General features: G+C 39.1%; 2 protein-coding genes across 2 annotated transcripts; one reads left to right on the top strand and one right to left on the bottom strand.

Annotated features, from left to right (window-relative positions):
* Window positions 1-2,480: 2,480 nt before the first annotated feature.
* On the top strand, window positions 2,481-4,060 carry LOC140761167 (putative cis-zeatin O-glucosyltransferase). The gene has a single exon (XM_073098380.1). The coding sequence runs from the start codon at window positions 2,534-2,536 to the stop codon at window positions 3,662-3,664; it is 1,131 nt and encodes a 376-aa protein (XP_072954481.1). The 5' UTR covers window positions 2,481-2,533; the 3' UTR covers window positions 3,665-4,060.
* A 1,932-nt stretch (window positions 4,061-5,992) lies between these two features.
* Window positions 5,993-7,375, bottom strand: LOC140761234 (cis-zeatin O-glucosyltransferase 1-like). The gene has a single exon (XM_073098489.1). The coding sequence runs from the start codon at window positions 7,373-7,375 to the stop codon at window positions 5,993-5,995; it is 1,383 nt and encodes a 460-aa protein (XP_072954590.1).
* Window positions 7,376-12,025: the final 4,650 nt, after the last annotated feature.

Raw genomic sequence — 12,025 nt, 5'->3', positions numbered from 1 at the left:
TTCTAATTTTATACCGATATGATCTCTAGCATGAGTGTGCATGTGATAGACTGGCAGGAGTATGTATGTGTTGGATACATGGTTGGAGTTTGCATTACATCATTTTTCTTTTAATTCCTATTCCACCTAAATTCCTGTTATGCATTGACTTGCTATCGTACTTGATATATGTATATGATCTGTCATTTAGAAGGAAAGCATGAAATGTGATTGATAAGATAATTGATAGAAAGTGTGAGGATACCCGAGTGGGCACGAGGGTTAGGATGCGCTTGGTGGATAATTGATCGCTCGATATAGTTGCGATCCTGTCGGCCTTACGTCCGAATTCGTTAGTCTGTGTGCGCAGCAGACATTCAGACACATACCGTTCGCTATAACATATGTGGCGAATTATCCTCATGAGAATTCTATCAGCTAGAATGGTGCCCGGTCTGGATGGATGTTGATACCCTTAGCGGATGGTAGGGTATGGTTATATTTAAGATACTCCTTGCGGATAGCAGAGTATGCTCTGAGCCTTCGGACGTGATGTTGAGACTGGGTACCGGGTGTTGACTGTGCACAGTGGTCTAGTATGATGATGACATATAGAGCTGACATTGATGATGGAGGTGTTGAGAAATGCATATGATTTTATTATCATCTGATTACCTGATTATTGAGTGATTAATATACATCACATATGATTGTATTTGATATCATAGCATGGTCATGGTCGGCATGCATCATGTGTCATATTTGGGAGAGAGTTTTGATGACAGTATAACATGAAGATTTGTTCATTCATTGTCAAAGATTATATACTTTTATCAGTTATGACTTGTTATCTACTTTTTATTCATATATTATTGAAAATGCATTCATATACTCATTCATGATATGATGCTCTTTCTGATTCATATTATCCAGTATATAATTTACTCTCTGTTTGGCATCACTGATTTGGAGTAAGGTATATTCACTAAGCCTTTTACTCATGACTCTTTATTTTTTTCTAACCCCTCAGATATGTGGTACAGTGATAGCGACTCGTGATATCTTGAGAAAATATTTTAGAGCGATAATAAGGTGAGCTATAGATGTGAGACGGTATAGATAATAGTTTATATAGAAATTGAGTTGTACTAGTATTTGATATTTGTACTCTTTTGTATTAGACGATGATTTGTATAATACAGGTCAAATCATAGTGTAGTGTTGTATGAGTTATTTAGTTGTATCTTGATAATTGTGGCCTATGTGGATCCTGCTAGATTAGATAGTGGCCTGGTGTATATTATTATGAACGTGGATATTAAGATGTTAACAGATTTATTTGGTTAATAATATAATTTATTTGGTATTGGATTATATGAGTATAAATATATCAGTAGGTATTATTTGATTATGTCATGATTACATGTGCATAGTAGTATATCTATACGTGACGGGCCCCGCCCGACCTGTTGCACCGCGCGTGCTGTATGAGCGCGTGAGCATGCACGTGCCTGTGCCGGTGGGGGGGGGGGCTGCGTTACACTAACCCAATTGTCCAACTTCTTGTAGGGTGTCAATACCTTCATCAACATATGGACAATAATTATAGTACCTTCATCAACAATTTTCCCCATATATAAACAAACAATAAAATACGTGCACCACGGGCGTATGATTCATATGAGCTGGATTAGGACCACATTAATTAAATCAATAGTACAAAGGTTTGATAGATTGCCGGCCAATCATTAAATAATTGTTCATATGCAATTAAAGTTTTGATAGATTACCAAACGATCATTAGATAATTGTCACTATCCAATTAAAAATTTGATAGATCGCTGGCCGATCAGATTTGCTCAGTTCTTATCAGGAACTCCTGAAAAGCATTTCAAAATTATGTTTTTATATCTTATTAAATATATAAATAAAATATTTAGTCGATAGATCTGTAAGTTAAATTTAATTAAATTTTAAATTAAATTAACTATACTAAAAAAATTATTAAAATATCACTTACTCAACCTATTACACTCAGCTTATACCTAACCTAATTTATATTCAGACTCAAAATGCTAAACGCAACAAGATATACCCCAAGAGAGCATTAAATTCATAGTATATTCCAACCCTAGAACATCAAAGAAATTATAAATTTTAAACGAGTATTCTATTAACTTTGCTTGAAGTGTTATAAATCTTAAACGAGTAATGAGAAGGTGGGATTTGTGCTGCAAATAGGGATCAATTTCATTGTTTCGTGAAAGAGAGAACGATAGAGAAGGACATTTTGATCATTTAAAAAAAAATTATTTGTACTTGACAGAACATTATTTTTTTATGCCATCCATCCGAATAATATAAGTCAATACTAAGCATTTTAAATGCAAATTTTCCGTTTTAAATTGCAAATATTTGTGATAGACAAGAGTCTCTGAATACAGTTGTTGCTATATTTTATATATATATATATATATATATATATATAATATATCCTACATACACCTAAAAGGCTAAAACAAAGAGGCGAGGCCAAGCTTAAGAATTGATCACCATGGAGCAAAAATCAAAGGTATCAATCTTAGTAGTTCCATTCCCAGCCCAAGGCCACCTCAACCAACTCCTCCACTTCTCCCTCCTCCTCTCCTCCCGTGGCTTCCCCGTCCACTACGCCACCTCTCCCACCCACGTCCTCCAAGCCAAGTGTCGCCTCCAAGGGTGGAACCCTTCCTCTCTCCATGCCATCCACTTCCACTCCCTCCCCATCCCTCCATTTCCCACTCCACCACCAGACTACAACTCCACCATCAAATTCCCATCCCATCTCCAGCCTGCGTTTGAAGCCTTCCTGCACATCAGAGCCCCTCTTTCCTCTCTGTTACAAACTCTATCCTCTGCTTCAACTCGACTCGTAATAGTCCATGACTCACTTTCTTCGTTCGCTGGCAAAGAAGCTGAGTCACTTCCAAATACCGAGTCATACAACTTCCGGTGCCTCTCCGCCTTATTCGGACTCACTTTTCCACAAATAAGCGAATCCACTGCAAAGCTTTTACGAGCCCATGACTTGGTTCTCCCCGCCAAAGATGGCCGCGTCACTGAGGAGTTCTCCGACTTCATGATTCGCAACTACTACGACAATAACGAAAGAGAGTCCGGCATGATTATGAACACATGCAAGAAGTTGGAAGGCGAATTCCTCGAATTGCGACGCCAAGAGCTGGATTATATAGGCAAGAAGTTATTCGCGATTGGCCCGATAAATCCAGTCGTGATACGAGGAGGTGGTCATAGACACGAGTGCTTGGACTGGCTCGACAAGCAACCGGATGGGTCCGTTCTCTATATCTCCTTCGGAAGCACGACGACCCCCTCGGAGGACCAAGTTGAGCAGTTGGCGATCGGAATAGTTCAAAGCCGACAACGATTTATCTGGGTCTTGAGAAGCGCGGATAGAGGCAATATATTTGCGGAGGAGGGAAAGGAGGCGGGTTATAAGTTGCCTCCTGGCTTCGATAAGGAAGTGGAAGGGAGAGGAATGGTCATTCGAGATTGGGCTCCACAGTTGGATATCTTAGCTCATACATCCACTGGCTTATTCATGAGTCACTGTGGGTGGAATTCTTGCATGGAAAGTCTTAGCATGGGAGTTCCATTTGCTGCATGGCCAATGCATTCAGACTAGCCTGTGAATGCATTGTTTGTGACCAAGCATCTGAAGGTTGGTGTTATGGTCAGAGAGTGGGACAGAAGAGAGGAAATAGTTGCGGCAAAGGATATAGAGGAAGCCATTAATAAGGTCTTGGTTTATGATGAAGGGAAGGAGATTAAGCAAAGAGCTAGAGATTTAGGTGAAGCTGTGAGAGGAGAAGTAATGGATGGTGGGTCTTCTCGTGCTGAGTTGGATTTATTTATTGATCATATTACAAGGTGATAATGCATTGTATCGATGGTTGGTATTAGTATGCATGTTTCAAGACTATTATGCAAAATAATGCCATAATCTCAATGATTGAGTCTTGTCGAGCCCAAAATATTTCGAGTTGATATGATTGGTCTATATTAATAAATGCAACTTGGAATTAATCTTTGGGTTAATTGCATTTGCTCATAGAATTGCTTACTTCTCTCTACGTTTTCTATCACTAAACAATCTTCTACTAATTACTAATATAGACTCATTAAGTTTTAATAGTGCTAGTTAAAAAAAAGGTTGGTGGGCTGTATTTTACCCTTTCTCAACTTTTATGGACTAAATTAACCTCTTTCATCACACATTAATTAATTAATAAATAAATTAAAATCCATATATAATCAAATATAAATATATATATATATATATATATATATATATATATATATATATATATATATATATATATATATATATATATATCTCTTTTTTTCTTTGGATATATTATATCTGCTCGGGAACTATACATTCAATAGTAAATGCAAGCTACCAAACACGACATGTGATGAACCAAGAAAATAAATGTACGCAAGCTACCAAGAAAATAAATATGATTTTCTTCAAATCTTATATTGAAATTATTTAAGAACGAAGGAGAGGGAGTGTTGACGGTTGGCATTAAAACAAAAACTTTTGTCTAACAAAAAAATAATACGACAGTAGAGTAATTTTAAGTACCTTGTTAACAGTGTCTTTCGTTTCACATTATTAATAAATTAAGTGGTTAAGTATAAAAAATGAAGGACTAAGTAAAATTTCTCTTTTTTTTCACCTTCTCTTCCTCTCCCTGTCTCCTCTCACTTAGCCACGACACTCCTCTCCAATTTCCGCTGAGAATTTATCAGATAATTGTCAATAAGTTTGCAATGTGATTTTAAGAGAAAAGAACAAAAAAAAGAAAAAAGAAGGCTTTTCGTGCGAAGCGAAAATGGACCACTGGTTTGGCTTGAGAAGAATCATTACTCTATATTTTATGTGCCATTAACGCTCAATATAATGTTCTAGGAGTTGTGCTATTGTTTTATGCTAAGTATTGGCTCGTTCAAAGTTATTTGTACATTTCTTTTTTTTTGTATTAGATTTGTAGTCATATGGTTAAAATTAACAATACCATAGCTAATTGCAAAGCTAATTACTGTTGCTTGAAATAAGAAAATTTGTGGGCTCCACAATTTATATTCTTTTCTATTACCTTAACTTCACATTTATAATAATAATTTGATATTTTGAGTTGGCAATATTGTAACTATCGATGCACTTTCAACAAAAGAATGAGACCTGTCACCCGTTGCGGCTATTTTGTAATTTAATATTTTTTATAATTTTTATTTAATATTTTAATATTATTTTGACTAATAAATATTAAGATTATTAAAATATCCAACCATCCTCTCTCTCTCTTCCTCTCTACACTCCACCAGTTTTTTCTTTTTAATTTCTCCAACCAACTTCTCCGTTTGTTGGGCATGATGAACAGATGAGAGAGAGAAAAAATAAAATAAATATAAATAATTTATATATTTTATAAATTATTTTAAATATTATAATATGGTATTTTTGTTAGCACCATCCAAATTAGCGTACCGTGTTAAATAAAAATTATTGAAAATAAAAAAATGGTGGGTATAAAGTTCTTCAAATCATCCACACCTATACTATAGTCTATTGTTTGGTGTGTGCGTTTGTGTGTTTTTTTCACCAATCAATTTCTAACGATACAAATTCAACAACCGTCCAAATATATTTAACTCAAAAATATAAATAAATTCCACCTTAAACGCTTCCCAAAAATAGGTCATACATAATGGAGTTAAGTAATACATGTATAAATAATATTACGGAGAATTTTAATCTATGCCCTCTCGCATGTCACAGGGCTAATAGAATCCAATCATTGAGGTAGACAAAAGCTAGACTAATATATATTTTCAAGTTAATTAAGCATGGCATTATTTAGAACATAGTTATTATACATTATCACGAAGAAGCTACAGCATGGTGCCCTAATCGCTTAAATAGTGTGCAACTCTAATGGCATAATTAGCATCTTGTGATATGAGCAATAAACGATTCCAAAGCAGCATTAGAAAACCCACCGTCCGATACTGCTGCTCTCACAGCTTCACCTAAAGTGTTAATCCGTTGCTTAATCTCCTTCCCTTCGTCATATACCATGATCTTATTAATGGCCTCCACTATGTCCTTTGCCATAACTAATTCTTCTCTTCTATCCCACTCTCTAACCATAACACCAACCTTCAGATACTTGGTCACAAGCAATGCATTCGCAGGCTGGTCCGAATGCATTGGCCATGCAGCAATTGGCACTCCCATGCTAAGACTCTCCATGCAAGAATTCCAACCACAGTGACTCATGAATAAGCCAGTGGATTTGTGAGCTAAGATATCCAACTGTGGAGCCCAATCTCGAATAACTATTCCTCTCCCTTCCACTTCCTTCTCGAAACCAGGAGGCAACTTAGAGCTCGTCTCCTTTGCCTCCTCTGCGAATATATTGCCTCTATCCGCGCTTTTCAAGACCCAGATAAATCGTTGTCGGCTTTGGACTAGTCCGATCGCCACCTGTTCGACCTCGTTCTCAGAGAGCATCGTCGTGCTTCCGAAGGAGAGATAGAGAACGGAACCTTCCGGTTGCTTGTCGAGCCAATACAAGCACTCGTGTCTATGACCACCTTCGGGAATCGCGATAGGATTTACTGGGCCAATCGCGAATATCTTCTTGCCAACAAAATCCGGCTCATGGCGTAGCAATTCGAGGAATTCACCTTCCAATTTCATGCATGTGTTTATAATCGTGCTGGATTCAGATTTTTCTTTGTCGTAGTAGTTACGATTCACGAATTCCACGAACTCCTTAGTCCGGCAGCTATCTCGTGCAGGGAGAACCAAGTCATGGGCTCGTAAAAGCTCTGCAAAGGATTCGCTTACTTGCGGAAAACTGAGTTGGAAGAAGGCGCCGAGGCATTGGAAATTGTACGACTCAGCATTTGGTAATGAATCAGCTTCTTTGCCAGCGAACGAAGAAAGTGGGTCATGGACTATTACGAGTCGAGTTGAAGCAGAGGATAGAGTTTGTAACAGAGAGGAAAGAGGGGCTCTGATGTTTATGAATGCTTTAAAGGCAGGAAAGAGATGTGATGGGAATTTGATGGTGGAGTTTTGGTCCGGTGGTGGATTGGGAAATTGAGGGATAGGGAGGGAGTGGAAGTGGATGGAGTGGAGAGAGGAAGGGTTCCAACCTTGGAGGCGAGACTTAGCTTGGAGGACGTGGGTGGGAGTAGCTGCGTAGTGGACGGGGAAGCCACGGGAGGAGAGGAGGAGGGAGAAGTGGAGGAGTTGGTTGAGGTGGCCTTGGGCTGGGAATGGAACTACTAAGATTGATACCTTTGATTTTTGTTCCATGGTGATCAATTTTAGGTCTCTCTGTTTTAGGTGAAGGATATCTAATCTATATATATATATATATAGAGAGAGAGAGAGAGAGAGAGAGAGAGAGAGAGAGAGAGAGAGCAGAGCCAACTCGGGAGTGGATCGCCTGCAGTCCCGGTTGCAAAAACAATGCTGCTTTCGGGTATTTGCGGTCTTTTTATTGGGTTTTAGATGATTCCAAAACAAACTTACTAAGTTACTAACTTGTGGCTACCTAAGCTACATGAAGGGATGATGTATGTGCTTAACTCATGTAACTCAGATTCCACTCAAGTATGGTTTCTTCACATTTACACTCAGACGTGCCGTGTAAAATAAGTCCTCCTTCCACTTTTTACACGTCAATCATGGATTTCTTCACAGCCAGAAGGATTTAAATATGATTGCGTGCGCTAATGACGGGTTTCTTGTCGTAATTTATTCACAGTGTGCCCCTTATAAGTAATTAGTAATTACACCAAACACGTGCGCTAAAAACGACCAAAAGATTATAAATAGACTGATAGAGCTTGAAAAATATTTAAAATTTCTAATTTATTTAAAATTCTTAATTATAGTCTTCTTTATTTCGAATATTTTATAAATTACACCTTAAGTTTTTTAAATTTAAGAATACAAAGACAGACACGAGACACATAAATATTTTAGATAGTTCATATCCATTAAAGTCATAAAAACTAACACCATTAAAAACCAAAGAATTCCAAATAAATTAGGAATTTTAGTTTTTTTAGAAACCTTTAAGATTATTGTAATCTTTTAATCATTTTTACTGCACGCTTTTGGTTTAGTTACCTATGTGACACACGATCACATTTGGTTTATTTGTGTAAATATAGTAGATAGCAATCTATTAGGTATGAGTATTGTAAATATAGTAGATAGCGATCTATGCATAGCATAATTGTAGGGATTGGTTCTATATATAGATAAAAGGATCTGATTGTATAGAATTTTGATTGTATAGGATCATGAAGATATTTTCTGCATTATCTATATAAAGAGTATTGCACCCCTCAGGGGATTTCAGCGGCTAATAGCTTCTCTGACTTGGTATCAGAGCTTGATCCCATCTCCTTCACCATGACTTCTTCCGATCTCGCTTCCAACGCCGCCGACGTCCTGGTCTCCTCCCCAAGCGCCTCCATCATGACCACTACTTCTTCTTCTTTCGCCAACGCCATTACTTGTAGGCTAACCCGCACCAATTTCCTCCTATGGAAGGCCCAAGTAGTCCCTATCCTCTGCGGCATCCAACTCTGTGGCAATCTCGATGGCACCACTCCCATGCCGCCAGCCACGGTGACCAAAGGTATTGGCGATGCCGCCAGGTAGGTGGAAAATCCTGCCCACGTCAATTGGATCATCCAAGATCAGGCGATCTTGGGTGGCCTCCTGCCCTCCATGACTGAGGACGTGCTGCCTCAACTCCTGCCCACCGGCACCTCTGCTGAAGTGTGGACGACGCTCCACACAATGTTCTTCGCCCAACATCATCGGAACGCCATCCAAATTCGCACCCAGCTTTCCACAACGAAGAAGCTCGACATGAGCATGTCTGAATACTTCCAGAAGATGACGACCCTTGTCGACACCATGGCAAACATCGAGCAGCCCATGTCTGATGAAGAAGTGATCGGCTACATCCTCGCCGGCCTTGGTGCGGGCCACGGTGATCTCGTCAGTGCCATTACTGTCCTGTGCTATCAGCGAGCAGTGACTCTCTCGGAGCTATACTCCTACGTGCTTGCGCATGAAGCTCAAGCTGCCATGACGGGTGGCGTGGTGGAATTTTCTTCATCTGCCAACAATGCCATGCGCTAGAACTCCTCCAATGCCCCACGTCGCAACAACAACAACAACAACAACTTCGGCAACAATCGTGGCGGCTAACGCGGTGGCGGTGGTAGTGGCCGGGGCGGACGTGGGCACGGCCGTGGTAGGAACAATGGTCCTCGCTGCCAAGTGTGCAGCATCTACGACCATATAGCCCTGAACTATCGTAACAGATTCAACCATGCGTACCAGCCGGAGGAGTAGCACGGCGTCAACAGTGCCACGACTGGAGGAGGCTACAATGTTGACACGAACCGGTATACTGACACCGGTGCAACAGATCACTTGACGAGTGATCTTGATCGGCTAACCATTCAGGAACGCTACCACGGCAAGGATCAGGTTCAAGTGGCCAACGGAGCAAGTTTGCACATTTCACATATTGGCCATTCTATAATTCCCGACTTAGATCGTTCTCTTGCTCTTAAAAATATTCTTCATGTCCCTAACATAAATAAACATCTTCTTTCTGCACACAAACTTGTTTCTGATAATAATGTTTTCATTGAATTTCATGACGATGATTTCTTTATTAAGGACAAGGCTACGAAGAAAACGCTTCTACTCGGTAGAAGCAAAGGGGGTCTCTACCTAGTGCCGTTTGGTTGCTCAACATCCACCACTCCTCATCATGCTTCATCCGGTGTCAAGGTGTCATCCTCTCTGTGGCATCAACGTTTTGGGCATCCTACTTCGTCCATTGCTAGGTCTATCTTGAAATCCAATAATTTAGATTGTTCCTTTGAACAAGAGTCCTCAGTTTGTGATGCATGCCAACGTGCAAAGAGTCATCGACTTCCTTATAATAATTCTGTTCGTGTCACCACCTCTCCTCTTGAACTTATCCACTTCGATGTGTGGGGACCTGCTCAAGCTTCTGTTGGAGGTTTCAAGTACTATGTGTTAGGTTTTTATTTGTTGGCAATTGTGTACAAAATATTCTAAGTGTATTTTTTACATGTATATGAGCTTTACATAAGTCTAGAATATCTCTGGTTTGAAAAATTGCAAGATTATTGGAGAAAAGTCGTTGAGTTCACACCGTATTCACAAACGCGTTCGAACGCGAAATCTGTGTTCACACAGACAGAGAGTTGCGTTCACAAACGCGTTCGAACGCGGGTACTGCGTTCACACAGACAGAGAGCCGCGTTCACAAACGCGTTCGAACGCGGGTACTGTGTTCACACAGATCGAGAGCTGCGTTCACAAACGCGTTCGAATGCAACCTAAAGAATTCAAGCTGTCGCGTTCAAACGCACTCGAGCTCGTTCGAACGCACCCATGCCGCGTTCAAACGCACCTATGAAGTTTGCAATTTATTGGATTTTCGTGAGTATAGATAAGACTTGGATTTGGCTCTATCTTGGAGATCATATATAAGGATTGTGATGCCCTATCTCTAGGATGGTTGAAGAAACATTATTGAAGGAGACTTCTTGAGGCTACATCGGTTCTTCAACGAACAAGGGTCTACTCATCTATAAGAATTTAATCTTTCATCTTAAGGGCTATCTAGACGAAAGATCAATCTCGAGGGCTACTGAGATTGGACTTCAATCACAAGAAGCAGTGAATCGTGGGTTCTAGCGATCAAAACTGAGAGGAACAAAGTCGTTTGGATCGACGGATTGTTTTGTGAGTCAGTCTTGTAACTGCTACTATCATAATGATTGGTTTTGATCCGAGTTTTGATCCGTGGTTTTTTCCCGTTTTGCGTTCTTCCACGTTAAAATCTTGGCATTCATCTCTACTTTCATTTTAAATATTTCTTCCGACTTTTACTTAAGCGAACGAACAATATCATTGCCTAAAGGTTAGATACATATGTGTGTCTAGGGGTTTTTTCAATTGGTATCAGAGAAGGTTCTCTCACCCTTTGAGAGAGATCAGATAGGTATGGATTTTCATAGAGATGGACCATCATCTATTAGACCTCCTATTTTAGATTGATCAAATTATGGATATTAGAAAACTAGGATGAGAGCTTATTTGAAGTCTATAGATGAGCGAGTATGGATGGCCATTGTGAACGGTTGGAGTTCACCAATGTACATAGTGAATGATGAGTTTATTGAGAAATCGATTGAGTCATGGGATAAGACAGATTATGAAAAAGTTGGCTGGAATAGCAAAGCAATAAATACAATTTTTAGTTGTGTTTCCTCGAAAGAATTTAGAAGAATTTCTACTTGTGAAATAGCAAAAGAAGCCTGGACGATCTTAGAAACAACTCATGAAGGAACTAAAACTGTAAAACTTTCAAAACTTCAAAGGTTGACTATTAGTTTTGAAACCCTACGTATGGAGGAGAATGAGACATTTGATGAGTTTTATGCAAAGCTGAGTGATATAGTCAACTCCAGTTTCAACCTAAGAGAGAAAATTCATGAAAACAGAATTATTCTTAGGATCCTTAGGTCTCTTCCAGAAAGGTTTCATGCGAAAGTTACAGTTATTGAGGAAAGTAAGGACATCAACTCTATGAAAGTTGAACAATTGGTAGGAAATCTACAAACATTTGAGTCCAGTCTTTCAAAACCGAGGAAATCCAAAGGGATGGCTCTATCCACTATTGAACAAAATTTAGAGGAGTCTGATGATGAAGGTGATTTAGATGTTGAGATGTTGGCAATGTTTGTCAAAAAGTTCAATAAATTCTTTCGGAAGCCAAACAAGTTGAATGCTGAAAAATTTGAAAAAAGCAAAGCCTTTGTGAAAAAGAAGAATACTGTGAGTTCGAATACAGGTGGTAGCAACAACAATGTCAAACAGAAAAATAAGAAT

Source organism: Typha angustifolia, chromosome 6 (genome assembly GCF_048772165.1).
Source record: "Typha angustifolia cultivar Huaian chromosome 6, ASM4877216v1, whole genome shotgun sequence".
NCBI lineage: Eukaryota > Viridiplantae > Streptophyta > Magnoliopsida > Poales > Typhaceae > Typha > Typha angustifolia.
This window is presented reverse-complemented; position numbering and strand designations above follow the sequence as displayed.

Excerpts from the sequence above, each read along its gene's own strand:
- LOC140761167 (XM_073098380.1), top strand. The coding sequence starts at position 2,534 with ATGGAGCAAAAATCAAAGGTATCAATCTTAGTAGTTCCATTCCCAGCC.
- LOC140761234 (XM_073098489.1), bottom strand. The coding sequence starts at position 7,375 with ATGGAACAAAAATCAAAGGTATCAATCTTAGTAGTTCCATTCCCAGCC.